The sequence below is a fragment of the Heterostelium album genome (genome assembly GCF_000004825.1).
Source record: "Heterostelium album PN500 unplaced genomic scaffold PPL_contig8, whole genome shotgun sequence".
In the NCBI taxonomy this organism is placed as follows: domain Eukaryota; phylum Evosea; class Eumycetozoa; order Acytosteliales; family Acytosteliaceae; genus Heterostelium; species Heterostelium album.
In genome coordinates, this window is record NW_008805085.1 from 977,609 (window position 1) to 1,002,733 (window position 25,125).

Below are 25,125 nucleotides of genomic sequence, written 5' to 3' on the forward strand. Positions count from 1 at the left end.
CAAAGGTTTTCGGTAAAGCTCAAAAAAAAGACCCCCTTCAATTTAAAAAATCTTCCCAAAAAGAAAAATCCACAATCTACAAAAAAAAAAAATATCTGACCATTGTTGATGTCATCTTAAAATAATCAAAAATATTGATTACCAGTGAATAATTGATTTCTTACTGGTTATTTCGTTAAATGACGAAATTTGATGATCTAATATATATATATATATATTAGAATAATAATATTTATAAAATAAAAAAATGGAAATATAGATACAAGTATTTTATTTGAATAAAAAATATATAAAAATATATTATTTGTGAATTTCGTTCAGTATTGACTTTTTTAGTTTTAGATTAATTTACAAAGAACCTCTTTTCTTGAGTTTAATAACATCGATTACTCTTCTACCGGCTAGTTGTTTCTTGATGACTACTGCCGAGATAGTAATGACTAGCATTGCACCTACTACACTGCAGACAACAATGACTGGTAGTTTCCATTTGTTTTTGTCGGAACCACATAGGTTATCTTGGTCGGAAGTGACCAACAATCCAAAATTTGGATCAACAATACATCCCTTATCGAAATGTGGAACCTCCACTGCCGAGAGAAGTCTGAATGCTTTTTTATCGTCGGTGTTGCTACCGTTGTTGATATTCTGATAGAGACTGTCTGTGTTGTCCAATACTTTGATGCTACTCTTTGTTATTCTATCGTCAATGTAGAGATAGTGTGCAAATCTCGCAGAGACAATGGTTCCTCCTGATTTAATTTCGAGCCACGATGCATTGTCGGTTGTTGTTGTTGGTACTTCACAAAGAGAATCCGAGTCAACGTTGATCTCGGTAGCAAAAACTAATTGAAGTATGCTCAGACGCGAAGAGAATGTCCAGTTGCTAACGTGAATTTGGAACTTTACTGAATTTGCTGCCAATTCAATATATTCACCAGCGAATTCAATGATTTTCTTCTCTTTAACAATGTCTACGTACAGTTGAAGTTGACAACCATCGTTGTCGAAATCACCATGATATTCCAACGAATCTTCACTCTGATTGACTATTTTCCATTTGATATTGGCAGTGTCCAATGTCTTCTTGGTTACACTATCCTCTAGTTCTCTTAGGTACTTCACATTGATCTCGAATTTCAACTTGTCAGAGGTAGAAGGAAGGACAACACCACCCTCGTCATTGGGGGTTGGGACGGGAGTTGGTGTTATGACATCCACTTTCTGAGAGCAGTCTATAGAAGTATACCCTTCGGCACATGTACACTGACCGTTTGGACGACAAATACCATTTCCGCTGCATTCTGTCCGTCCAGGACAAACAAATCTAGTTGTATAATAAAATATGCTTCTTGTTGCATTTAGTTTGTTCATGTTACTTGTCATTGAAATAATGTTGATTGGAAGTGCATCGCCTTGTGCATTGATATCTTCGTTCAAGAGAGTATCACAAATCACCAGAGATGTATTAATAAAATAATTGTTTGTACAAGATGTTTTGCCAATTGTAATATTCAAATAGCCTGGAGTAAAGTTTGATCCGAAAATAGTTACATTTCCACGTACTCCTTTATCGATAGATGTACATCTGTCTATAACAATATTTTCAAAGTAGACAAACGTATTCGATCTTTGACCTCCAACTTCGACAAATAAGGCATCGGGAGCCACTTTAGAAGGTATAGTCGCAACAATTCTGTTATAACTTGCAGATGTTATAGTTATGGTAAGTATGGTGTTCACTGGAAGAATATTAATGGTAGAAATGTTTGTATGAAAGTTTTCTCCGTTGATCTGAATCTCAGTAGGAGAAAGTCGGTCAATTGACGTGATGTTGGGTAGCATATAACTATAAGTGTAAAGGTTTGAAGTTATATCATCGATCAACACAGCAAACGGTATACCTGTACCGACACCCGCTGGGAAAGTAACATCAAGTTGAGAAGATGTTGGCCGAGGATTGCTAACTGTGCACCCTGCTATGGAACAGGTAAATTTACTATAATAGAATCCCTTATTAGAAAAATCAAGAGAAAGTGTACCGCCACTCGTTGGAAGTAGTGATATTCTTCCGGGAATACTCGGTTCTAAAAAATTTGGAAATAAATTATTAATTAAAATCTTTGTTTTATATAAGGAATAGTTATTATGATTCATTCTTACTTGGTCCATAAAATTCATTAAATACTGCGTATGGCAAAGTCGGGGAACCAACTGTCAAAGAGATATTGTAGTTTAGAATCATTGGTGGGGGACCATACGTTGGAAAATTTGCAGGCAAATATGGTGTTACCTCTTGTCCTGAATACGGAGCATTGGTGTAGATCCAAGTTTTTGAAGAGCTCACAAAGTCTAATCCTTGAGCCATCTTTTGGTAGTAGATGCTTGAACTGATGATTTTTTGAATTGCAAAAACAAATGAAGAATCAGCCACTACAGACACAAATGAGTTTCTTTCGGCCACTACATTAAGATGACTTACTTTGGAGACCATAATTTTATAACCAATATTACGATATGCTATTTGACATGGTTTTAAGTTTGGTAAAACTAAACAGAAAAAGTTTAAATAATTTGATTAAAATAAAATTCACAATAATAATAGTTTTAAAAACTTACTAAATGGTGGTTGATATGCTAGATATTGTAATTGACCAACGGTTAGTTTCAAAGGAAGAATTCGTCCAGGATAAGTACGAGAGACTTTACATCTAATTGAAGTATGAGGTACCAATACTTCAACGTCGGGACATTCATTATTGGTTTTTTCAAATAATACCGACTTGTCCATTGTACTATTGCCCAAGTTATCACCAACTATGGTCAACCATTGATTCGCTGTTGTTGGTGGGTAGATGTATTGTATTGATGGTGGCATATATTGACTATATACTGAATTATTCAAGCTTGGATATTGAAGAGTCAAATAAAATCCTAGAATTATTTATTATATTAGAAAACTATATTGTATTTTAAAATATATAGATATATATATATTTTATACATACTTCCTGATCCTTCCGGTATTGTCACCATTATGATTGGATAGCTGTAGGAAAAGCTAACAACTATTGTGGATGATCCAATAGCATATAAAATGTTTGTAGGTTTTTCATCTCTGTCAATTGTCAGTGCTAATTGTCCGCCTCTGGTAGGAACTACACTAGACACAAACACTGGTGGCGTTGGATTCTGTTCGCAAAAATAATATAACTCATTTGTTGGATCGCGCGCCGACATCATTGCACTACCGTTGGAGTAAAAAAAAGCTGTCTGGTTCACATAGGTTGGTGTTCTCGGCATATCATCCCAATTCCAAGGACAATAAGTAGTGCAAAGATCGATTGTGGTTTGATAAAAGATAAGGTTGGCTTCATCTTTATTATTGTTGTTTGTTGCATACCGCCAAGAATCGTAGTTTACATTGTCTAGCATGTTAGATCCACTGATCCAACCTTCAGCTGAAGCACCAAACTCATTGACTATCCAATCTGCTTCAGCCCTAGTCAGAATCGTTGCCAAGTATCCACCATCAGTCAAACACTGACTAGCAGCATCATCGTATGATTTTGCATCCATCTTAAAATCGTACCAATGAAGTGTGGAGGGATTTTGTTTTCCGCGACTCTCTACCAAACTATGGTGTAATAAAATACAACTTATTATTATAATTATTATATATTTCATTGTAATTATTTATAAAAATAGTTTTGTTGTCAAAAACAAATATTTAAAGATGTTTAAAGAAAAATTTAAAAATCATCAGAAAATATCTTTGATCTCAAAAAAAAAAACAAACAAATTTGGGTCAGACCAAGAAAAAGAAGAAGTTGTTTTTGCCATGATTTACGAAAAATATTTTTTCATTGATTTTTAGAAATAAAAAAGATTGATAAAGTTTTTGGAATTTATTCTTTATTCGATCGATTATATTTAATAATTTTACAATTTTTAATTTTTTTGATTTACGCTTTTTCAATTTATATGAAATTACATCTGAAATTCTACGACCTTGTAATCGCTTCTTTACAAGGAAAACAGTGGCTAAAACCAAGATTGTGGCACCGACAACACTGCAAACAACAATGACTGGAAGTCGCCATTTGTTATTGTCTTCGTCTCCGCAAGTAAGTTTCTCATCATTTCCTGTTAGAAGCAGTGAATAGTTTGGATCTATTGTACAGTAGGTGGAGAATGAAGGTGAAACCACTGCTGTCAGAAGGTTATATTCACCTTTGGAGCTGATAATATCTTTGTAGAGTGCATCGTTCAAGTCGAGTTGACGGACCACGCTCTTGGTGATTCTCGATTCCAAAATGAGACGACTTGCAAATTTAGCTTGAAGAATACTGTTTGGTGTTCGAACTTGGTAGTAGCTAAGCGAAGATTGCTGTTGATCCGATTCCTCAACTGGATTTGTGCATAGATCATCAGTGTTTGATGCCGATGCCTTTGTTATGTAGATAATTTCCAGAGTGTTGAGAGGTGATTTGAATGTCCATTGAGTGATATTCACTGTGAATTTCACACTGTTGGCATCAAGCAGTATAGTTTCACCGGCGAATGTATGGTTGGTAGCATTGACGATAATGTCAACATTCAGTTGGATACGACAACTGTTTTCTTTGAAAGTACCAATATAAGTACCATTGGATGGTTGTTGCCAAGAAATATTTTTCATGGAAACTTGATTGTGTACTTGAGCGCTGTCGTCTACCTCTCGAATATGATAGAGTCCAATACTGAAATCCAAAGATGATTCACCCGAGAGAATGGTTACTCCTTCATCGGTTGTTACTGGTGGAAGAGGCGGTGGTTGCGGTTTATTAACTGGTTGTTGGAATGAACAATCTCTGAGTGACCAACCAGATTGACAAATACAAGTACCAGTTGTCTTTTGGCAATCACCATGACCGGAACATTTGTTTGGACACTCGTAATCTGTGATATAATAGAATATCTGTTGTGAAAGAACAACTATTTGATCGAGGAATGCTTTGATTTCAATGGTGAGAGCATCTCCATTTTTATTGCTTGGCACCGATGCTTTGTAATTACACACCAACTCGGTTGTACTTATGAAAAAGATTTGATCGCAAGCCAATCCACCAATAGTAATTGAAAGTAAGTCATTATAAAATCCAGAACCGATCAGAGTAACATTTCCAGGTTGTTGGAATCGTACCGATCGATAGGAATCGATTTTGAAATGAGTTGGAAGATTTTGATAGGTGATTCCATTCGATATTCTATCATTGACATACAGGTGAAGGAAGTATTGTCTATCACCAGCAGGCATCTTTACAATGGTTTCATTCGATGAGACGATTTCAAAGATTGGTATAACTTGTTTGGCAATGTCATCGTACAAAGTGATATTGGCATTAGGAGAAATATTCACCATATAGAAATGAACATATCCATGGGATTTAGATGTGGCATTGGTCAAGTAGTCACCAACAAACACTGGTGTTTCATAGATGACAAATTTATCACCACGATACTGAGTTTGTATATATAGCATAGCATCTTTCCCCTCTACTGGTACTGTTACCGCAATAGCTGTCGAATTGATTAAAGTAGCTATAGTGAGGGCATTGCTACCCAATATAGCATTTTGGAAACCTTGGAAATTATATCCGTAGATTATCAAGCTGGTTTCGCGACTACTCACAGCATATCTACTGACGGAGTTGATGATTGGGATAGGATCTTGAGCCAATGCCACTACATCATCCACTGTGATAATACACTCTGACATTTGATATAAAGGACTCTCCAAAATAACAGACCTTTGGCTGATGTATTGTGTAAGTGAAACGGATGCCGGATTTCCGTTTGGTTGAATAACTTTGATTACACTGAAATACGATCCATAGTTTCCAATATCCAATGTGAACGTCGTACCTTGTACGTTGAGAACACGATACTTTGGAACAGGATTAAAATATCTAATCAGCGTCGTGCAGTTTACTTGTTGATCTTGAATAGCACTTGTCAGCTCCATGGTGTTGATATTAAACTTATAACTCAAACCTTCAACTAAGAGAGCGGGGTCGATATTAGCTCGTGTATATGGTATGGTAGAACTTCTAATATTTGGTCCATCTGTATAAATAAATGAATCAACAGTGTTGTTCCATGCAATTCCTTCCATGAAATTCTCTGGAAAAACGGAAGGATAGATCAATTTAACTTCATTGACCTCTGGTATGCTGGTAACTACTCCAATGTATGCTTTGAAAGTTCCAACTGTCATTAATCTTGCTAATTTGATAGAACTTGTATAGTTTGAGGAAAATGATATCAATTGGAGAAATGATTTTGTCGATTGAGAATCTACAAAGATTAATAATTTTGATTAGTAACATTGGTTATATTATTTCATGGACACTTTTAAAATTAAAAATAATACCTACAATATGGTAAACTATAGACTGTTGTAGTAATCGAACTAACATTGACAGTTATTGGGAAAAAGTGATCTACAGAGGAAGCAAGCTGACAAGAAATGGCAAAATTATCCAAATCCGTTATATCTAAACATTGAATTGGTCCTACCTTTATTTGAATATCAGTTACAGTGTTTCCAAAATTCTCACCCACAATTGTCACTATGTCTCCAGTACCAACTGAGAAATAAGATAGTAAAGGAGCTAGAAATATTATTAAATAAATATTTAAATAAGTTTTAAAAGTTAAAAAAAAATAGAATACTAAATATTTGGTGTCTTATACATACGTTCATATACAATACTTGTTGAACTATTAATTTTTTCGCCATCTGTTGCTTTGTAGCTTGATGAGATTGGGATTGAATTTATACCACCTGGAACGGAATAAGTATAAAGGTCCACAGAAGAATTGTCACTAAAAGCAAGAAAAAGTCCTTGCCAAGTCACCTCTGGAACAGTCACAGGGATATCATCTGTATCTTCTACTTTAAAGAAAATTCTAAGTTGTCCTCCGGTGGTTGGCACTGTGTTTGTCGGATACATATGAGCCTTTGAAACTGTGTCATTAACGAATTGACAGATAAATGGAAGTTGTTTATCGACGTCTGTTGCGTAGTGAGTGATGTTGTTGGCGCTGTTTCCTTCCACTGCAACACCTTTGTTCGAAGTTGATGGATAGATCATTGATTCCGGGGCAAAAAAACATGTGGTCTTGCACTGTTGAGTCAGGTAGTTGTAGAATTGCATTCCGAGATATGGCGAATCCGCTGAATACGAGTAATCTAGTGATCCAACTTGGTTGAAACCATTCACAAACGAACGGCTAGTGAGAAATCCAGAGTTGGCCAATTGTGCAAATTCCAGGTGGTTCGGAGTTGCAAGCCAACCTCCGTTACCTTTACATACACTGATTGCATCGGCATAGGATTTCGTCTCGGAATTCCACTCGAATATACGGTCGCCAATATAGAGTTTCCATCCATCCGAAACCTGTGCTGGCATTGGTGTCTTATCGTCATCACGGTCCATTACCGCAGACACCAACACCACTGCCAAGCTCAAACAACAAAAAACAAAAGAAAAAAAATAATTTATTTTCATACAAAAAAAAAACTGTATCTTCTCGAAAAAGCTATAACATATATATATTTAAAAATAAATAACAAATATAGATCTATAATTATATCGAATTTAAAAATAATATGTTCTTGAGACTTTCTCACTACGACCCAAAGATCAGCAAGCACTCCAATCCAACTTTTTTTGTATTTTTGTTAAAAAATCTTTTTCCTAAACTTTTAAAAAAAAAAAAAAAAAAACAATTTTAATCACTTTTCTTGGGTTTAACAGAATTTTTAAATATAGAGACAAGTGTCACTTTTACCGATGGCAAGCAACCATCTTATTTTAAGATCTAGATCTGAAAATTATTAGATTACAAGAAAACTATTTTTGATAAGAAAAAAAAAATGTTTATGTTTGCAACAATAAATGAAAAATATTCCCAGCTGTATTCGAACAGGAGAAGAAACTAAAGTTTATAATATACTATAAATGATTAATCATTTTTAATTAAAGAATCTCAGGTGTCATACAAATAAATAAAAATATTAAAAATATTTAAAAATATTATCAGTTTTAAATTTTGTTTTTTAAATATTTACAAAAAATTTTGAATAAAGGCGCAATGATGTTCATTTTTTTTGATTAACATTTGCAAAAATTGATGATCATGTGTTTTTTTTTTAATCAAAGGATATATTTAAAGTATTATTATGTTACCAAACAATAATTACTATACTCCTTACCAAAATCAAAAGTTTAATAACAGTAGTAGCAGCAATAATAGAACGTATAACAGCAGCAACACTGATACTACCACAGGAGTTACTAATGAAAATAATATAATGAGTGGTAATACTAGAGCTGGATTAGTCAGTGATAGTGGAATCGATAATATTCCACTCACTCCCATTAGAAGTCAGAATAATAATGGTAGTATTAGTAGTAACACTGGTACCGGTGCCACTCAACAACAACAACAACAACAACAACAAAATCAAAAACATCAACAACAGCAACAACATCATTATCAACAACAACAACAAACAACTGTAACATCAAATACTACAACGACAACAGGATCCTCAAGAGCACAATCATCACCAAATTTATATGATAGAATGTTATCCTCTCATAATAACAGTAATCAGAGTAGTAATAGGTCATCGTTACATAATATGTCACAACCTAATATTCCAGGTCAGGTCATATTAGAAGAGGTGATATCCGACGAAGAAGATACATCATATCCTCAAACACCATTCTCAAGATACAGTAGTAGTCAACATTCATCTCCATCACAAAAGCAGCAACAACAACAACAACAGAGTTCATCATCATTCATAGATGACGACTCACCCTTAACTCCCTCCAAATTCAAGACAACCAAGACACCCAGACGTTGGAGATTAGTACCTGCTCATTGTACATGTATTATAGTATGTTAATTAATACAAATGCTAATGATCAATAACTACTATTATTATAAATTACTAATATTTTATTTTTATCTTCTTTTTGATAACTAACTTATTTTATTAGCATGATACTGAAGATGGCCAACAACATCAACAACATGATATTAATTGTAATACACAACAACAACAACAACAACAGCAACAACAAAACAAAACAAATACCACTACTCCTACTTCTACTTCCACAAATAATAATATACATTCTACAACATCAACAACAAACTATACACCTTCAACACCGATATCGGGATCTAAACCACCAATAATGACACCAAACCATCATCTTATGAATAGTCAACAGCAGCAACAACAACAACAACAACGTATGAATTATGATACTCCTACATCCGCTGCAAACAATAGCAACAGCAATATATCACCAAGCAGATATCAATCACAACCACAACAACAATATCAACATCATTACAACCAGCAACAACAACAAACATTTTCAACACCATCAAGTACATCTTTTTCTAGTCGTACAAGTAGTAGTCCAAGAAAGAGACCCGACTACAACGTCTATTCCAGTGGAAACTACGCTCAGGAGTTGAATCTTCTAAAGAAAGAATCGAAATCACTCGAAGATGATTTCAACAACTCACAAATCTCACAGCCATATTTCACGCCAGTGTCAACCGCTTCACAGTATCATCATCAACAACAACAACAACAACAACCAACCTCTAGATTCTTTAATTCATCAACAACTACACCATCCAATTATCAAATGATGAACTTCTCAGAGTATGATGTTGAATATAACGATAGACCAGACAACAATAGCAATAATAGATCACGTGAGATGTTGGAGCAAGAGATTCTCGGTACTCAAGAGACTGTCGCCGACAAGATCGACCAACTGAAACAGAAGCTGGTAATGGCTGAACATGCATTGACTTCCGCTGAATCGAGATACAACACGATCGAGGATGAATCGAGACGAACCGGTCGCGTCAATGTAGAGCTACTCGGCCGTGTCAATCAGCTGACGGCAGAGCGCGACAAGCTGGCAAACGCCATGCACTCGAACCTCGACAACTCGAACTTGATCAACGAAAACAACAAGCTGCGACGTGTTATCGACGACCAAGAACGTATCATCGCAGAGAAGAGTGTCGACGATGCACTCATCTCCGATCTGGTACAGGAGATATCGCAGCTATCGTCCGTCATCGATCAGAAGCTGCTAGAGGCAGACCAAAAGGATGCGTACATTCGCGAGAGACGCGAGGAAATAGTGATGCTTGGCGAGCGACTGCGCAACATGCAAGAGGATCATTCCAACCAATCGAAAGTCGAGCTACTCCTACATGAACTGGTCGCGCTACGGCAACAGAGCGAGGAACTCGACCGATTTGCAAACGCCAAGATCAACCAGGAGCGAAACAAATCGCAGCAATCCGATGTACAACGACGCCACGCCGAAACGAAGCTACAACAACTCGCCATTGAGATGAGCGAACTAAAGAGAACGAATGAGATGCTGCAAGGCTCCGATAGGGAGGAGCGCGAACGTCGTGTAATCAGTGAGAACCAAGTTGTCTTGCTTCGAGAGACGATCGATCGGATGACAAAGAATGAGCTGTCGGTCAAAGAGGAGTTGGCGCAGTCCAAGAAGGAGTGTCAATCTCAGAGTGAAGAGTTGCAACGTAGTCAGGGAACCATTGAAGAGCTGAACCGAATGTTGGAGCATCTGATGGCAGAGAACGACGATATGAAAGAACGACTATCGAAGGTGCATGTAGTCATCGAGAACTCGCCAAGAGTACAGCTTTCCGACCAACAAATTCAAGTTCTTACACCTTCGCGTGTGAGAAGAACAACTTTCGATTCGTTGTACCAAAGTCTCTATAAATCAACTTCAGCGGTACCCACTGGAAACAACCATCATTCGAATACCAATAGTTCAGCAACAGCATCAGCAACAGCAACAACATCACTATCTTCTTCTTACAGTAGTACCTACAGACCATTCTCATATACACATCAACATCAACAACCACCAGTATTCTCTAGTTCCTCCTCAAACAAAAACACTCAGAATAATAATAGTAGTAGCAGTAATAACAACATCTTTGGTACCAACTCATTCTTTGATAAGTATCGTGAGATGGACGACGAAAATGGTGACGACGAAGACATCATCGTCAACAACAATCAAAAAGAACTGACACAAGAAGAACTCGCTCAAACACTTACTAGCAACAGCAGTGGTATAAATACAGACTCTGGGGAGATGCACGAAGAGTTGAACGAAGAAGAAGAAGAGGAGGAAGTAGAGGAAGAGGAAGTAGAATATGAGGAACAAGGAGAAGATGAGGAACAACAAGTGTCCAGGTTAAATGAAGGAAGTGACCAAGAGGATGATATTACATCCAAAGAGAGTCAACTCAACAATTATCATACAAACGATATAGAGGATGATGGTGAAAGTGATATTTTAGACAACGATTATGATGGTTTGGAATTTGAAGATGAAAAAGTAGATGTAGAGCAACATGCTAGCAACTCTGTTTTCGATCAGACCCACAATATGTTGAATGACCTTGAACTTGAAGATGACCCTGTCGATATGTTTATGGTAGCTTCTCCATCAACTGACAACACTAAACAATCGATTCTGACCAAGTCAAAAGAAAACCATAAGACAGCACCACCACCCAATGTAGTAGAAAGAAAAAAATTGAATCTACGTGTAAACTCTGGTGAACTATGTGGTATGTATCAGTCAATCAATCAATCAATCAATCTCCTAAAACAAACCAAATGATGGTTTGTTTATTTGTTTTTTTTATTATTATTATTTTTTGCTGTTATTTTGTGTTTTGCGTTTTGTGGTTGTTGTGGTGACTATCCACAAATCCAATCAATTTATCTTTTTTTGGAAATTTGTTTTGTTTTTCTTCATATACTTTGTTTAAAGTCTGAAATTATAAATGTGGATATGTTTTTTTTTAAACGGTCAAACATTAAAAAAAAGAAAATTATTTTTAAAAAAAAAATATAGACAAGCAAAGGTTAGATTTACTAATTGTTTTTTTGTAATAAAAAAAAATGGTATATAGTGAGAGTTGGTGGGGGATACGAGAAACTTGAGGACTTTGTTAATAAGGGTAACCAGAATATCAAGTGGCAAAAAGATGGAAAATCAATATCGCAGAATGAGTATGGTAAGTGTAAAGAAAATAAAAAAATAGTGAATAAATTCACAATAATATCGAACACGTTTTCGACCAAAAAAAAAACAACAGTCACTCATATAATCTATAAATCATCACTAAATATAGTAAAAGAAATCGGTAACATAAAGGAACTGGTGCGAAAATCATCACCAAACATACCTGATATGACTCTTGTCCGTTGTGGATCAGAGAGAATCTTGCACATACAATCAGTAAAATGACAACAATCAGAAAAAAAATCGTGAAAAAACCTGAAATATTGATAATAAAAAACAACAACACACCCACACGGAATTAGACATCATTCTGCAACACAAAAAAAAAAAACGAAAACCATAGAACGTCCAAATTTCGAGATGGTTTTGTTTTGTTCTCGTTTTTTTTTTTCAAACTGTTCTGATTTTGGTTTTTTTTGATTACTTTTTCAGTGGTGTTTTGATGAATTCTGTGGACCATCTCTATACCAATGGTAGATCAATTCCACAAAACGATCAACAGTTGTTTTGTTTGCATGTTTGGTGAATTTGTTTTTTAATTTCAACCATTGAGCACTACTTTTATGATATCAACAGGCCAACTTAATACTCCTCATCATCAACTGGGAACAATAATTCAATGCATACAGCACTACTGAAAGATTGGTGATGGCTTATAAGAGTGTTTCAAAACATGAAACCAAGTAGTTTGTCTAGATTTTTTTTATTCTACACTTTAAAATTTATACAAGGATGGTTTGGTTTTTTTATTCAATATTAAAAGTAGTGGCCATTCAATGGCAGTGAACTGAATGATGGTTTTCAGTTAAATCTGAAAATGCAAATGAATGGCTAGTTCTATATTTATTTTATTTTAATATTAGTTTATTTTTTTGTTTTTTTCTTCTTTTGTCGATTGCTGTTGTTGTGTTTATAAATGTTCTTTGCAAAAACAGCTCATTGTTTTTATATCTAGATATACATATTGATATTCATACATAATAAAAACAAAAAAAAAAGAAAAAAGAAAAAGACAAATTATTAATTGTAATTGTTGTCCTGAATAATGGATGAACAAGAACAATGGAAAATGGTAAAATATATTAATTATAATTAATTATTATTGTTGTTTGGTTTGAAAAAAAAAACTATGTTCTTGCGATAAAAAAAAAATATTGATCAACAGCAACGAAAATCATTGAGACTTTTCTTTAAAAACCAAAACATTCTTGCTTTTTATTTTTTATTTTGTTTAAATGTTTGATTTTTACGTTATAGCTATGTTTGTTTATTGTTATCTATTTTCTTAAGATACAAAATCTTTGATTATTATTATTTTATCCTTATTATTTATGAATATCTTTAAAATATAATTTTTTTTTTTTGAAAAATAAGAAAAGTAATTAGAACTAACAATTTACAATGTCTATAGATTGCTGAAATTGCTGATTTACTTTCGAAACAAGCCAAAATTGTTCAAGCTGGAGGTGACAACAATAATAGTGTTGAGATAATAGAAGCAAAACAACTAGCGAGAGAAACTTGTACCACTCTACAACATCTTATTCAAAACACTAAAGTGTCTACCAACAATCCCCCTCCAAAACAAGAATGATCCCAATGTCACAAACCAAACCCATTCAAAACCATTTATTTTGTAAGCTCACAAGCCAAGATATTCATATGTGAAATGATATCGTATGCATTTTTGAAACTTATATTGGTTTTTGATGTCTCTTACAAAAATAAATCATTTATTCAAAAAAGATGAAAATAGGCTACCAATCATAAGGCAACCTTGTTGTTGTTCTTAAAAAAAACAATACTTATTTAGTAAAAAAAGAAAATTGTTATTTTTTATCATTAAAAAAAAACTTTTCTGTTTTCATATGTTCTATGGTAATTGTCAAAGTGAACTTGCGAAATGGATCAAAGGATTGAAAGTTTGTTTTTTTAATCGGATCTTTCATATGCCACGTAGGAACTTTTTTCAAGTTCATCAAAAATTATTGTAAATCTCCTTTTTTAGATAAAAAAAAGTGACGATGTAAAAAGAATTTTCATGTTTGCATCTAAAAATCAAAAATAAAACTAAATTTTAATCAAATTAATAAAATCATCTAGCGAGATATTACAAATTTAATAAAAAGCAAATGAAAGTTTTATTTTTCACACAAACAAAATTAGTCGATTGAGAAAAACACAACACAGCTGTGGTTTAACTACATTGAAATTTTTTGTTAAAAGAATCCAAGTGTTTCATTGATATAATTTGTAATGGTGACACTACAAAACCCATTTTTAAATCGAAAATTACAGTATATGCCCCAATCAGTGGGATAAATGATCAAATCACAACAAAAACAGATGATTTTTCTTTTTTTTTTTTTAGAAAAATAAACCCAGTTTTAAATCATGAAAATAATTTTTCAAATCTCAAAAAAAACCCTTGTTTTGAAAGAAAAAAACTAAAAAAATTTTAGTGATTTGAGTGATTGTTTTTCGATAATCAAAGAAAGTGATCCTGCTGTTTAGTGTGATAACTTAGTTTGTTGAGTGATTTCTTACGTAAATCAATACATTTCAAGGTTTACACTTAGGAATGTAAAAAATTAGTGATAATTTACTGAGAATGAATGACAGATTTCTTGATAGCCACTGGAGACAAGGATAGTTCGTAGGAAATAGAGTGATTTTAATACAAATGATTGACTTAAATCACTAATTATAAAGACTCTCTTGCTAGACTAAACAAAAATACCTTGATTTTTTTTTTGTAGACTTTTGATCGTGATCCAAAATTTTTTTTTTGACTTTTATGGCAAAAAAAAGTTTTGCAAAACTTTTTTTTATGAATACAAACTTTTCCTTATGTGGACGTGGTGGTTTCCCTCATGTGGAATTTAGTAGTATCAGGCGGTCATAGTGCCAATGGAGTTAACAATCAATCAACTGTAGCATAAATCACCTTTCAAAAAGAGTGTCCTTTAAAAGCACAAGCATTTAAATACCAATTCAGTTTAAAGTATATACAAATATATATCTATCTTAAATATATATAATCATATAGTTATATATAGCTCATATAATATTATTCATAATATAAAATTAAAAGTTAAGAACTACAAACTTATCTTAGTTTTAATAAATATATAAATAGTACAATAGTTATTTTATCTTTATCTTTCTCATCTTGTTAATTATTTAATATAATATATAAAAATTCAAAAAAAAAAAATGAATAATCAAAACAATAACAGTCACAATAATAATAGTCAATCACAATATCACAATTTATTTGGTAATAGTAATTTAACTCTCACAGACAATACACAACAAAATCAATATTATTTAAATCAATACCAACAAGATGGTAATCAACACAATTTCTTTTATCAAAATCAAAATCAAAATCAATATCAAAATAATAATGAGTCATATTACAGCAACGACAATAATAATATTTATTATAGTGAACATTCTACTACTACTACTACTACAAATAATTCAGATTTTGAAAATATAAATAATAATAATGTCAATAATAGTCAATATGTATTCTCAGAGATTGTCAACTACGATCAATACAATTGGGAATATAACTCAAATCAATCAAATAATCACCAACACTACCAACACCACCAACATTCAAATTATCAATCACCATGTTCAAGCCCACCAACCTCACTTGTAGAGTTCACCTCAGAGGAGAATCTTTCAGAAGGCCACTCCGATTCCGAATGGTCTTCACCTTTGGCAATCAATTTTCATTTTTCACCTGACAGCGACGAGTCAATCGACCCAACTTCATCTCCACTTCCAGCCTATTCACTTATGTCACCTGTAAATCCATCATCTTCCGACAGCTCTCACGTCTCTAGAAACCAAAAGTCACCAAAGCAACAACTAAAGAAGAATAAAGCCAAGCCTTTAGTTTCACCACCATCATCATCCAACCCAGGTACTCCAGTCGTCCGTACCAACAAATCACTCAAGAGTATCTGCGACTCCTTCCTTGAAGAGTACGAAGGAAACACTAGAAAGCGTATCAAAATCGAGATGCTCTCTCAGAAAATAGCAGTTGACAACCGTCGTTTCTATGAAATTATCAAGGTTATGCAATGTCTTGGATTGGTAGAGAAAGAAGGCAAGAACGAGTACTACTGGGTCGGGCGTGACAACGTAACCAACAACATCAACAATATTTTCCATTCTTCGAGAAACTATATCACAGACGAAACCGAATTCGTATGTGAAAACTGTAAGCACCATCACGAACAAAACAACACCAACTCACCAGTGACAGCGAACGAGGATGCTGAGGACACTGGAATCTCAAAGCAATGCAAGCAGCTTATTAAGTTATTCTTTTTGCACAACACCATTTCATGTCAAGATGCATCAATCATACTCAATTGCCAAAAGAAAGCTCAAGGAAAGAGAATCTACGACATTGTAAATATTTTGTATAGTCTTCAAGTTATCAATCGTTTGGATCGCGACGGTTCAAAGAAACAGTTTTACACATGGAAAGGTCCTCCAACAAAACAAGAGTTAATCAATAAATGTAATAAATAAATTTAAAATTAATATTTTTTTTTTCGAAAATTGTTTTCTATTGCAAAGTTTTCAATGGTTTGAGTGTCGTGATCAATTTTTTGGTTACACAAGGTAATTTTAGAATATCTCCATATATGATAAAAAAACTATTGCCGTTTGGTTTTTGAAAAAGTTGAAAAAAAAAGTTTCAAAACGATAGTTTTTTTGATGGTTCGAAACTGCAGTTTTTTTGATATGGTTTTTTTTTGTTTTGCAACATTCAAAAAAAAAATCTTTCCATTTTTGGACCTTATTCAAAAAAATATAAACATCATTTTAAATGATATGTTAAGCAAATCAAAATTAATATCTAAATTTAAAATATTACTAAATATAGTAAAAAATTTTAGAACTCATGAAAAAACAAAAATGAATCAAGTTCACACTGAAAAATAATATTATTTTTACAAACTCAAAACAAACTATCTTTTCTTTTGAACATTATACTTTTTTGATTTCATTCTTATAAGACATAAAATCATTTTTTATTGAGGATAAAAAAATAAAATAAAATTTATTTTAAATAACTTTCTTAGGTCTTTATAGTATAATATTATAAAAGAGAACTGAAAAATACGCAGATTGCACTTCTAAACCTTTAATTGATTTTGTTCGCAATGAGCTAAAACATATAATTTTTTTATTTTTTTTTTTTTTAAAAATAATATTTTATTAAAAGTTGTCTAAAAAGTCATCTGTCTCTTGGTTGGAGTTGGTTATTACGGTGACGGCGTAGCTCATTTCCAAGTCATTGGTTGTTAGGAAATGGTTTGCAAGTCGGATTCCAACGTCTTCTTTTGAGGCGTCACATGGCTGCCAGAGTGGTTTGATGTTTAGGTCCTTGCCGATCCAAATGTACAATCTATTCTCGCTTTTCGATCGAAGGACAAACAATCCATCGTCTACAAGATCCTCACAGTCGAAAACATCATACTCTTCCCAGGCGCCATCTTCGTGAAGTCGATACAGATACGACCGGTTATAGTTGCTATTACTTGTGGTTGTTAAACTATTTACATTATTCGCGCAGTTGTGTTGTTGCTGTTGTTGCTGCAGCTGGAATTCCTTATCGTAGTCAACGACAAATCCAATCGTTCCACTTCCTTGGCCACCCAAAAGTTGCCAGAACTCCATATCCTCTTGGCCTTGCTTGAGCTCCACAATATTGGTGGTGGCATCGTCGTACTTTTGGAATCGGCTAATTGCGACACGCGCAGCTTCGACAAATGTCTGTCCGAGCGTACCAAGACACTGCTCTCCAACCCAAAGATAGATACAATGCTCGACCTTCAGTATGAAGCAGCATCTTGAGTCCAAAGAGATGTAGGAAATGGTGGAGACTTGTTTCGGCACCACTATATTTCCGACCAACTGAACCATTCTATACAATCTAGTTTCTTTATATTCTCTTCTTAAATATTTTTTCCAGTGCATCAGTTGACCAGTAAATCCTATTAATAAATAAAGCAAAATGTTAACATGAAACAAATAACTTATATGAAATTTCATCGTTGACAAACTTACCTGGATTTGGACTTGAAATAAATCTTTTTTCTTTTGTATAATCAAGTGCTGTTTTGAAATCCCAATCGTATTTATACATTAAATAGAGAAGTACATATGCAGAACTTCTCGATATACCTTGGTAGCAATGTATGTAAACTTTTCCGCCATTGTCGATTGCATCTTGTATGAAATCCAATACTTCGTAGAAAAGGCAGGTGATATCTTCTCCGTTGCCATCACTGATGAACAACGTCTTGTAGTTGAATTGCTGAGGAAAGTGGTTGACACACACCATTCCCGCGCAGTTTAGAATGTGGGTGATCCCATTCTGTTTCAACTCGGTGAGATTGGCCGATGGAATACGACTGCCAAGGAACAAAGAGTCTGTGATGCGACTGAGAATTGGTTCGAAATATTGCACGAGGTCACGAGTACCGTAGTTTTGGAAATCGATGGTGCGCGGTGTCTGTGGTGGCGAATTGCTGGCGCTGTTCGATGAGACCGCCGAAGACATCGATGTCAACTGGGGTAACCGCAGCTGTTGTTTCATGAGTGGTGGTATCGAGGAAGCATTGAGACCTCCCGGTATCGAAGACAATGAATTTTGTTTGTTGATGTTGAGTAGTGGGACAAATTTGTTTGGTTTCTTTGTTGCGGAAATACTACTACTGTTATTGTTGCTCACAGTGTTGTTGGTATTGCTATTATTATTGTTGCTGTTGTTGTTGGTATTGTTGTTGGTGATGATGGCAGGAGATGTTGGTGTTTGTAGATTTGGAAGACTGGGAATGTCAAGTACTGGCATATTTTTAATTTTATGAATCTGGAGTTTTGGAATCGAAGGTTTGGTTGGTGAGGAGGTCGATCGTATGCGAGGTTGGATATGTAGTGAATGTGGGTTTGTAAGTGAATGTGAAAGTTTACGAAGAACTTCATATCGGGGATTAAAAGTTGGTATATTTGAAAAACTGTTGTCATTTAAATTGTTGGTGTTGCTTGTAGGTGATGATAGTGATCTTGGTGATCTTGGTGAACTCGAGTTCTTGTTGTTGTTGTTATTGGTAGTGGTTGATATGGTGGTGGTTGTTGTGGTAGTTGTCGAAGTGGTGGTTGTTGATGTATCCAAAAACTTATCGATAGTACTGTCGTGGCTGTTGTTGGCGGTCGGCGATATGGGTGATTTCAAAAACATAGAGTTAATAGATTTTATGGCAAAGGGTGCGGTCGTTGCAGAGGCAGATGGTGGTAGTTGTGATTGAAGAATGTTTGGATAGTTCTTCTTTAAAATTTGTCTATACAAATGTATATTGTTTGCTACTGCTATATGATCATTATTAATAATGTTGTTGTTGTTGTTGTTGTTTATAATGGTGTTGGTGGTGGTAGTATTGTTATTAATGTTTTTGGAGGTATGATTCAAGTTCAAATCATCAATGAAAACAGTGGAGAGTGCAACAAAGTGGCTAAAGTTATTATTATTATTATTAATGTTAATAGTATTATTTGAGTCGATTGTTGATTGTTGATGTGTATTTATATTTAATTGTTGTTGTGGTGTTGGTGGTGACATTGGTTGTAAAAAAAGTCTCTGTACAAGTAGAGATGAGTTGGCTGGTAGTTTCCAGTGGGTGTTGTTGTTGTTGTCGTCGTTGTTGCTTTCAAGAGTAGTATTAGTTGTGGTGTTTGTTGCAGAACCCGATGCTGAAGAGTTCGATGGTTGTTGACCACTGACCATGGTGAAACTATTCTTTTTCGAATGTTCCTCACTCAAACCCATTGCTTTGGCCAACTCCAATCCCTTTGCAAAACAAAGTGCCTTGGTCAAAGGCGCTGAATTTCTACCATTCCAAACATATATATCGTGTGAAATCTAAATAAATAAATGCACAGATAAAAGGTGTTAATAATAATATGTTAAATAAGTTAAGTGTTGTTTTGATAGTTACGGCTTCAGTTTCGAAATGTGCAATGGAATCTAAACTGGTGAGGCCTGTTGGACATGCCAATCCTCTTGGAGTCAACTCTGACTGTGCCGACATCATCATAGAATAAAGTGAAATTGTTGTTGGAGTATTATTTGAATTGATATTTAGTTGATCGAAATTATCGCATAGATTATTGTTGACATTGTCACTGCAGTTGTTGCTACATGTGCAATTGCTGTTGTCGTTGCTGTTGCTGTTGTTGTTAGTGGAGGTTGTATTGTTGCTAGTGTTGGCTTGTTGTTGTTGCTGCTTTAAAACTTCATTATTATTTATTACATGTAATACAATGTAACAATCGGTACTATTGAATTGTTTGAAGTGCTGTAGATCTACGGGATCGTATTGCTGACACATAGGTTTCAGTGGATCAGCACAATAGGTTCGCCAAACAAAAAGATACGATGTAAACAACTCCACAACCGGAGTAGTACTACCGCCAGCGCCACTGTTCAAACAAGAATTGTTGGTAGCTGTAGTAGGTGTGGATGTTGTATTGCTGTTATTGTTATTATTGAGTATGCTTGTTTCAGAACTGATACTTCCACTACGAGAAGAAGAAGCGCAACGAGATGATGTAGTGCAATTGCTGCTGCTTGATACGGTGGAGGTGGTAGTGGTGGTCGTCGTCGTGGTCGTCGTCGTGGTAGTCGTAGTGTACTTGGGAGAGATACCGTTACTGCTACTGCTACTACTACTGCTACTACTGTTATTATTTATAACTATATTGTTGTTGCTGCTGTTGTTGTTGCTGTTTGGTATGCTCAATACATTAGTTCCTACTACTGCTGCTGCTACTGCTTTCAGATCCTGTAACAGTAGCTCGGGCAAAAGAGGAGGCGTTCTACTGACGCCAACCGTATTGCCCATTATCTGTCACTGGTGCTGTGAACCAACTAAACTAAACTAACTACAATTGTAGTAGTAGTATCGTAGTAGTGGTAATCTGTTCTGTTTGTTTTTTTTTTTTCTTTTCTTTTTCAACTTATCAGCTGCTTTCACCTTTTTTTTTTTACTCTTATCTAACTAAATTTATATCTATATTATTATTATTACTTTTACTAGATCTTTATTTTTTAATTAATATTAATTCACACACTCTTACTGTTTAAATAAATTAATTAGATTTAAAATTTAAAACTAAAATAATGTTAATTTAAAATTAGCATCAATAATAATAATAAGCAATTATATTAAATTGATTTGTGATTGGTTTGATTTGATCGATAAATTATTTTGTTTTGTTAAAAATAATTAAAATAAAAAAAACAAAAAAATTTTAAACAAAAAAATATAGTTTTGTTTTTTTTTTTTATAGTTTTATAAAAAATTTTCAATGATTAAAAAAAAAAAAAAAAAAAAGAATAATTTACAAAAAAAAAAGATGTATTATTAGTTTGTTGGTATTGTTTATTTCGACGGTGTTGTTGTTGGTTATTTATAACATTATTGTTATAATAGATTGTGTTTGGAATTGGTATTAAAAATTTAATAAAAAGGAAAGAAGAAAAAGTTGATTTGATTTCAGTAGTGTGTGTTGTTGTTGTTAGGTGTTTAATCAACTTTTAACATCCATCAACAACAAATAGCAAATAATAATAATGATGATGATAATAATAGTTGTTGTTTATTTTTTTTTTTTTTTTTTTGATAAACAATTAATTGGATTGATAATTTGTTTATTGTTTATAAAGTAAAGTAAAAGATGATTGTTGTAGCGCGTGGTATCAGGTTGACGTTTTTGCCAATGTGAAAGTAAAAGTAAAAGTAAAAGTGTTGTTGTCTGTGTGAGTGTTTATATTTAAACACATACATATCAGATAAAGTATATATGCACCAACAGCTATTTATATATTTCACTTACTCCTTTCTTAGTGTTTGTTGTTGTTGTTAGACAGAGATGTTATTGATTGATTGATTGATTAATAAATATTTGTTAGTGTATTTCCAATGTGGTTATATAAAATTAAATAAAATCAATAAATTAGAAATAATAATTATTAAGATATATAATTTATTTATTTATTATTTATTATTATTATTATTATTATTGGATTATAAAAAAAACTACAACACGAATGATTGTGATGGCGACTACTATCATTAGCAGTATAGTATTGAAACAACAATTTTTATCAATAAATAATAATATTTAAATATAATAAATTATCAAATTTATTGTTGTTATTGTTGTTTGCATTGATAAACGCAGTAGCATAACTCTCTCTCATCTCAACAAAACACAACACATAAACACACACACAACACACAACACACAACACACAACACATTTATTTTCGCTCACTCACTCACTCACTAACACGCACACTCTCACTCACTTCTCACACGCACATACTTAAACACACAATATTGTTTAAACAATTGAATCGATCAGAAATTGATGAAACACAGTTTGTCATTCACATCAATCAACACAACAAACAATACCAGTGATTTTTAAAATATTTATTTAATATTTAATTTTAATAAACTGAAAATGGAAAATAATTGATTGATTAACGATCACCAAGATGATATCTCATTTTTTGAAACAAACAATAATCAATAATATTAATAATAATTGAAAAAAAGAAAAAGCAATTTAAAATCAGACTTGAAATTTATATCACCAATCTATCATTAAGCAGTAAATCTAATCACCACCACCCACACACATGAGCTTATAACAACAACTGTCTGTCTCTCTCTAATTGCTGACTCTCTCACTCCTCTCTCTCGACATTATCACAACATCTCTCTCACTCTCTCCTTTACACTACTAATACCAATACTGTTGGCTTCATTCACTCATTCATTATGATTGAAACACACGATCCAACCTATACCAATTGATTGTTGATCATATATAGCTCATGATATAAATCATATCATATCATATCATACCAGATCAATCAATCTTGTCATGATCACTTCAACATGTTGATCTTAATCACTTATTAACCTATTGACATTACATACTTGCAGTATTTGCAATTCAAATTATTTTTCATTTATACAACTTTTACTTCTTATATTTAATGATTATTAATTAAAATAAAAATGATTTTGTAAAGCTTTATGATATTTGTTTTGCATTTGAAATTTTTAATTTCTATTGACAGAAACTCTGCATGCAATATAATAATAACAATAATAATAATAATAGTAACAGTAAAAATAATAATCATGGAATTAGTCGATTTGGAATTGGTATTAGAAACAATTTAAATAATCAACAACAACAACAACAACAACAGCAACAGCAACAGCATTATCAAGTTCAACAACAACAGCTACAACAGCAACAACATGATGAAAAGTTGATATTCGAATTACTCAAGAAACCATTAGTAGAGTAAGTTCTTCTTAAATCACATACATTCATTCATTCATACCATTGAGTAAAATAGCAGTAGATAGCACAGGTATTAGTGTCTATTCACACTCATTCATAGCAGATATTAAAGTTTATGTTTTTCATTGTGAACAGTTCATTCATTCACCCTTTCATCATCCAGTGGATTCAGATTGAATTGGTCGATTCTATTTAAATAGAATAGAACAGAATAAAACAAGATTGAATAGAATAATAGGTTACTTTGAATTTACTATTGTCACAATAATTTATAGAGAGTGTGTATGTAGATCTACATTGAAAGGGTATGAATCTATGTACCTACATGTTTTCAATTTTGGATAGATATCGTCTGTTAACTTAAACTTGCACTGTTTCACAAAACTATCTGAATTCAAAACACACCACAGTAACAAAACAAACATAACAAAACAATGTCTATTTCTGGTAATAGTAGTAATAATAATAACAGATTAAACCACACGGATACTTTTTTAATCATTTATATTTTTAGTATTTCTCAATCTATTTTTATTAAAACACATTTATTTATACACTACCACACCACCCATACAACACATAAAAAATCATTCATTCATTCATCCATAGATGATTCAATGTTTTTTATTTCGAAATGCGACTGTGTATATACAATTGTTATTGTTATTGATTTGATTGTGTCAGTTTCAGTTAGTTATTATTATTTTTAATTTATAAGAATAAAATAAATTTCATCCATAACTAATTCTACTATTGTAATTACAAATTAAAGTAAAAAAGTCATTGCTCATATCTACCGATTAATAATCAATCGTACAAATGGCCATGGCGCTATTCCTGAGATGATCTCCAACAACAACGGTGGTGGTGGTAGTGGTAGTGGTGGAAGTAGATTCAGCAATAGTAATAACACAGATGAATCTATTTCAATTGATCCAGATGCACTTGTTCTTCTCAACTATGTTACCTTTAAATTTCTAAAATACCTCTTAATGGAGACCTACGATAATAAATTGAATGAATCGAAACAAATTGTAGGTATTGCAAAAAAAAATAATGTTTATTATCCTATTGATTAACTGACTGACTTATTTACTAACCAACCACCAATGGAATAATAATAAACATTTTTTTGTTACTATTTAGCGTAAGAGTATAAGTGGGAGTATCATCATTCAGACTCTTAATTCCACAGAGGAATTCAGTAGGATCGCACAGGAAATGGCAATGGCAGACCCAAGCCTATCTATTGGAACAAAGATAACATCTTTCAATGCATCAGAGATAGGTTTGAAACGATACCACTACCTGAATCAATATTTCTATGAGGAGACAACCGCAGCCGATCAGCAATCCCCTTCGGGTCAAGAAGTCATAGTGGTCGATAATCAAAATAATAATAATAATACAACTACTACTACGACAACCACCACCACCACTAATACCATCAGTGAATTTGATGAAACAAAACCTCATTACTTGAATAGTTATTTCCTACTTCCAAAATAAAGGGTGGAGTGTACACTAT

General features: G+C 33.3%; 6 protein-coding genes across 6 annotated transcripts; 4 read left to right on the forward strand and 2 right to left on the reverse strand.

Moving 5' to 3' along the window:
• Window positions 1-175: 175 nt before the first annotated feature.
• On the reverse strand, window positions 176-8,021 carry PPL_04039 (uncharacterized protein; the record flags this gene model as incomplete). Its single annotated transcript, XM_020574952.1, has 9 exons — window positions 176-197; window positions 353-2,087; window positions 2,164-2,550; window positions 2,620-2,885; window positions 3,005-3,579; window positions 3,995-6,339; window positions 6,420-6,656; window positions 6,743-7,512; window positions 8,005-8,021. 9 exons carry the CDS (start codon window positions 8,019-8,021, stop codon window positions 176-178), a joined length of 6,354 nt encoding a protein of 2,117 aa, XP_020435366.1.
• Window positions 8,022-8,230: 209 nt separating this feature from the next.
• PPL_04040 (centrosomal protein 148 kDa) lies at window positions 8,231-13,157 on the forward strand (the record flags this gene model as incomplete). Its single annotated transcript, XM_020574953.1, has 4 exons — window positions 8,231-8,956; window positions 9,060-11,715; window positions 12,064-12,168; window positions 13,132-13,157. The coding sequence occupies 4 exons, from the start codon at window positions 8,231-8,233 to the stop codon at window positions 13,155-13,157; spliced, it is 3,513 nt and encodes a 1,170-aa protein (XP_020435367.1).
• A 64-nt stretch (window positions 13,158-13,221) lies between these two features.
• Window positions 13,222-14,574, forward strand: PPL_04041 (uncharacterized protein; the record flags this gene model as incomplete). Its single annotated transcript, XM_020574954.1, has 3 exons — window positions 13,222-13,248; window positions 13,588-13,734; window positions 14,548-14,574. The coding sequence occupies 3 exons, from the start codon at window positions 13,222-13,224 to the stop codon at window positions 14,572-14,574; spliced, it is 201 nt and encodes a 66-aa protein (XP_020435368.1).
• Window positions 14,575-15,392: 818 nt separating this feature from the next.
• On the forward strand, window positions 15,393-17,150 carry PPL_04042 (uncharacterized protein; the record flags this gene model as incomplete). The annotated part of the gene is made up of 2 exons (XM_020574955.1): window positions 15,393-16,722; window positions 17,092-17,150. 2 exons carry the CDS (start codon window positions 15,393-15,395, stop codon window positions 17,148-17,150), a joined length of 1,389 nt encoding a protein of 462 aa, XP_020435369.1.
• Window positions 17,151-17,426: 276 nt separating this feature from the next.
• mkpA (protein-tyrosine-phosphatase MKP1) lies at window positions 17,427-22,662 on the reverse strand (the record flags this gene model as incomplete). Its single annotated transcript, XM_020574956.1, has 4 exons — window positions 17,427-18,205; window positions 18,279-20,130; window positions 20,207-21,036; window positions 22,599-22,662. The coding sequence occupies 4 exons, from the start codon at window positions 22,660-22,662 to the stop codon at window positions 17,427-17,429; spliced, it is 3,525 nt and encodes a 1,174-aa protein (XP_020435370.1).
• A 640-nt stretch (window positions 22,663-23,302) lies between these two features.
• On the forward strand, window positions 23,303-25,106 carry PPL_04044 (uncharacterized protein; the record flags this gene model as incomplete). The annotated part of the gene is made up of 4 exons (XM_020574957.1): window positions 23,303-23,310; window positions 23,409-23,597; window positions 24,370-24,631; window positions 24,777-25,106. The coding sequence occupies 4 exons, from the start codon at window positions 23,303-23,305 to the stop codon at window positions 25,104-25,106; spliced, it is 789 nt and encodes a 262-aa protein (XP_020435371.1).
• Window positions 25,107-25,125: the final 19 nt, after the last annotated feature.